The sequence below is a fragment of the Montipora foliosa genome, chromosome 2 (assembly GCF_036669935.1).
Source record: "Montipora foliosa isolate CH-2021 chromosome 2, ASM3666993v2, whole genome shotgun sequence".
In the NCBI taxonomy this organism is placed as follows: Eukaryota; Metazoa; Cnidaria; class Anthozoa; order Scleractinia; family Acroporidae; genus Montipora; species Montipora foliosa.
In genome coordinates, this window is record NC_090870.1 from 25700342 (window position 1) to 25705341 (window position 5000).

General features: G+C 40.2%; 1 protein-coding gene across 2 annotated transcripts in view; it reads left to right on the plus strand.

Moving 5' to 3' along the window:
* The window catches only part of LOC137992737 (vacuolar protein sorting-associated protein 33B-like), a 28008-nt gene that overhangs the window by 13904 nt on the left and 9104 nt on the right, over positions 1-5000 (plus strand). For both annotated transcript variants that reach the window (XM_068838231.1, XM_068838229.1), the window contains 3 exons: positions 2388-2474; positions 3569-3662; positions 4400-4474. In XM_068838231.1, the coding sequence (XP_068694332.1) occupies positions 2388-2474; positions 3569-3662; positions 4400-4474 (256 nt within the window). The remainder of the gene's footprint in view (positions 1-2387; positions 2475-3568; positions 3663-4399; positions 4475-5000) is intronic.

Here is a 5000-nt window from a genome sequence, read left to right on the forward strand (position 1 = left end):
CTGTATTATATTTTTATTTGGGGCCACACAGAAGGGAGCGACCCCAGCCTGTTATTACTACTTTCTCAGTGTCCTTTAGATTGTCAATGGTTTACAACTCACTCTTTTCCCGTCACAACTTGGTTCAGAGCATTACGTAAGACCAAACCAGGCCAAACCACTCCTCCACGCTACTACACCACTTCTGCCAAATTTTGACGAGCTTAGTCACTCCATCGAAATCACAAAGTTAATCAGCCAGAACTACAATCCATCCCATCAAAGGAGTCTCGAAGCGAGTTGCAAAATACTGAACGCTGAAGAACCAGAAACGATTTTAAACGCTGTAGTATGTAAAATGTAACTGTAAATTCTTTGTTTGTATATGTAATCGCATGGGCCTGAGGGCAATTAAGGATAAATTTCACACGTATTTTGAAAGTACTTGTGAAATGTTTGTGGCTAGTCTGACGCGGCGTTTCGTCTCGGCCAAGAGACTCATCAGAGACCTTTAGAATTCAAAGGCAAACTCGTTGAGCATCACGCCCAAAGTCTCGTCTGACGAAACGCCGCGTCAGACTAGCCACGAACATTTCACAAGTATTTGACAATAGTGTTGCTTTTTGAAAGTTTTCACAAATTGCGAGGCGACGTGCGCAATTTGGAAAACTTTGAAAATACAAGTGAAATTAAACCTTAATTGCACGAGGGCACATTGCGATCACATATTTATTACATAAAGGGCAAAATTATTCCGAGAAGACCGTTCACTAATGCCGCAGCAAATGGCAATCAACTTAACACGCTTTCATTCGGTTAAAGTTCAATTCAATAAATCACTGTCAACAGAAATAGCGCTTAAAATGTATTTGGGTGAAAAAAAAGCAGGTTCATCAGAGTCAGAATCTGGAAGAAGATTCTCTTGTAAAATAATCATGCCCTCTTGATTACCAAAAGTGCCCTTGTGATTAAAATGCCCTCCGTCTCAGTCAATGATTAGGGAGCTTATGCAACAGGACGGCTGGAAGACTCAGGACGCCAAAATGACTAAAAAATGTCGCGCGAGACTGTGCGCGCGAGACTGTGCATTCCCAATCTTACGCGACATTTTTTCGTCATTCCGCCGTACTGAGTCTACCAGCCGTCCTCATGCGTGAGCTCCCTATCAATTGTGAAAGTGCACTGATCTATCAAGGTAGTGTACAGGCACCCCACTTTTAATAATCTGAAAGAAACAATTTGGCTATATGCAAAGCGTGGTAGAGTTGAATCCGGGACAAACGGAAACAAATCCAAACCAGGGGCCCGTTTCTCGAAAGTCCCGAAACTTTACGGGCCATTTTCGGGTGTCACAATTCCCTCTCTATCTCACGTACGGAGAGGATTAAGTCGTCAAACTTCACAGTCAGTTTGCTTTTTGGTACCTTGAAAACGTGTTAAAAGATCGGCTTTCCTGAACATGCGTTTAGTAGGTTCACAAATGGCTTTTCGGGACTTGCGAGAAACGGGCCCCACAGGTTTGAACGGGATTTGAACCCGGGGCAACGGAATGCAAACCAAACGCCCTAACCATTGGACCACGCCATCTCCCTATAAAATGAACCATTTTCTCGGTAAATATCATCTTAAACTTTTAAATATTTCAATCTCTTTTCGGCGGCTCATGTAACCCATGAACACAGCTGATGCAAAACTTTAATTGAAATCTGGCGAACAGATTCAAATGAACTATCCTTTGCCGCTGGGTCAGCCGTACACTGTATCATGTGACATGTCACTGGGCGGGATAAACTAGCGCAGTGATCCTTCTGTATCGCGCATTTTGATATCCGGCACATAATGAATGAAAAGATTGAAGAAAATGGCGTGTTGATCGCATTTCCTACAGATTCATTTTAACTAAGGAATAATGCGACGGAAGCAAATGTTTCGAGTGTGGCCTCGCGTGACACAAGTGAATGAGAAATTTAATCAAGGGCAGCCAACGTCAATTTTTGGAAAATATCTGTTCGGACGACGATTTGAGATCTAGAATTTTCGGAACATTTGTTGTAAAATTTCTTGCTTGTCTGACTGTCCTAGGATTTTCGAACATCTAAAAAATGGTATAATTGCCCATTTTTAACGGATTTTTACCCGAAAAAGGTCACCCAGAATTTTCGGGAGCCTTTTTTCTTGCTGAAAATTTCGGAAAGGTAAGTTTTAATCCCTATAATTTTCGGATCACTAGACTTTCAGCTAGGAAATCCGAACAGATGAAAAAATTTTTGGGGATAAAAATATGCCTATATGTATCGTTTAAATACTAAAATACGTTTGACAATGCTATGTTTAAGTGGTTTTGAACTATATTCTCGTTGGGTGCCCCTGTTTAATACGTCAACTGTTTTTTGCTTTGCCTCCCAAAGGTGTTCTGTGACATTAGAGATCGTCATTTCTCCAACGTGTTTGGTTATCTAAGCCAAAAGACAAAGGAGGTGCAGTCAGGGTATGATGTAAGTACAGATGCATCGGTCATGGGCTCTACCACTGGTTTAACCCGAAACCTGCACTGCAGTGGCGTGACATTAACGTAACATTGGGATTTAATGGGGAAGTCTCTTCACGCTCGGCATTTTCTCAGCCACTTAGATAATTTATTTGCCGTTTTCTCCAACTAACTGGGTTCTATATGCTAAGTCGTTCACTTAAAAAAAATTTTACAAGTGGCGAGTTTGTCTGCTACTGAACTACACTTGCCCCTCCTGCCGCATGCCACTAAAGAATTTGCGTGACGTCGCTATCCAACAATCAGTCTCCACATTTGGGCAAGGCTTAAGGTTGCCACAGCATTTTAAAATCCAATTGCATCCAAAGAGAGAGACGCACCATGAGTGGACTAACCTTGGTGAAAGAAGAAAGAGTTGTATTGGAATGGGTAACAAATCTCTGTCAGAAAGCGCTCCAACACTAAATTATAAACGGAATTTTGACTGAGTCGATGTCAGTTTGACATACGCTTTCTTTCTCTCGTTCCTCTCGTGATAAAGGAAACTCTCAAGTCAGCGAATTGCAACGCACTTAAAGGCCCTCGTCCACCCCATAGCTACAACCTACAAGCATTGCGTGCCGTGGAACAATTTTCAAAATTCATTAAATCTAATCGCTTCAATATGCAATGCTAATTTCCATAACGTAAAAAAAAAAAAACAGTCGAAAAGCCTGTCGGTTGCGCCAATAAAAAAGTCTTCTGAAATCTGAGATTGAAGCAGTGTCAGATTTGACTCAAACGGTTATTAACAGAACTTCTTTTTTAGATATTAAGAACATAATCATCACTGTTTATACTGCACGTATATATTTTGTGATTCTGTATATTAATTGTTTATTAACCCTATCGCCCCTAGAGGGGTTGTCCATTGACAAGTAAAATCGTGCGGCGTTAGAAAGAGTAAAATCTATAAATGATGGCCATTTTAGGAGAGAAAGGGTTTGTATTTTCTCGTTTTAATTGGAGTTAACCTCTCTCTCTCTCCTTTTCAAGATGATAAATTTCAGTCTTCTTTTCTACGCTCTCACTGAATATTTCGTTGTTTTTTCCTGGTCTTAGAAACGGCAGCACCTGTCAACTGTTAGCGACATGAGACAGTACGTGTCCGATGAATTGAGGGGATTACGACAGCAACACACGGGCTTGACAATACGTAAGTGTGATTTGAATCCTTTTTTCATCAATACTGAAAGACAAAATATCTGGTTCACACCAGTAAAAAATGGAACATTGGATGGTTTTTATAAATCATTTTTTTTGGTTTGGTTTTGTTTTTTTTAGTACCTTGCATGAAGATGAGCTTTATCATCTACGATTTACCCTATAACTTCCATTCGGATAGTCCTACAACCATTTATGCCATAAGATCCAGTTACGCAGTCACCAATCCTCCCGACTATGAAGTCATGTATAGTCTCCTATTCTTCGTAGGTTCGCAGATTGTCGATAAGTACACCGCTTCCTTATTGGCTTCGAGCGGTTTTCAACTGCAAGTTAATTACTTCGGCCAATCAGAACAGACGCAGAGAAATAAATAAGCCAATAATGACACAGGGGAAGTTTATATCAGGAGCCAAGTGCAGAGAACGCGTGCGAACGAGGCACTAGTAATTTTATTCTCAATTCTGATTGGCTGAAGTTTTGGCGCGCAAATGTTAAGCCAATCATCAAGCGTAGGAATCAAAGGAATGAAGAAAATGTGGAAGCGTTAGCGAAAGTACTTACGGCACTCAACTAAAAGCCACATGAATTACCACCACTACGTGAAATAAACCTGTTCATCTTTTCTCCAAAACCTTTCGTGTCAATTCAGTTTTAAGATACTCTGCCAAACGTGCAACAACATATACGGTCACATGTTACTTACTATGAGTGACTTACATAAACTAGATATTGGGGCATGTGAGTTCGTGCTAAAGACCAAGACAAAAGAGAATTTTGAAAGACGCCTTCGTGCAGAACACGGTATGTAAACAAAATCCCCCTTTGTTTTCGATTGTCGAATGGCGAAACAGAGTTCAATCATTTTAAGACTGTTACTGCAATTACTGCAAATTTTTCACGAACAACATTTGTTGTTGTCTTTTTGGGATTTGATAAAAAAAAGCAGCGGCACAGTTCCTGCTGAATTGTGTATTTGGGGGGTTATTGCAATGGTCTGACAAAGAGTGTTTTTTTAAGGAGAAGTTTCTCAACTTTATTGGCTGACTTATTACGTTCGATTATACCATTATAATGCAATATGTATCTGGAATAGACCTAATTAATGGAATAGACCATTACTATTCAGCATGTTGGATGACTTTGTCACGAACGTCTTTTTTGATAGCTTCGTAGCAGCATTTGAACCTTCGATATAACGACTTGTCTAGAAAGTGACAAAAGTAATGTCCGTTATATCGAGGTTTAGTTCAGTTATTATCCTTCAACGGTGAGACGTCCTGAATTGAAAACCTTGAAAAGAAAGGATCAAATAGTGTGATAGAAGCAG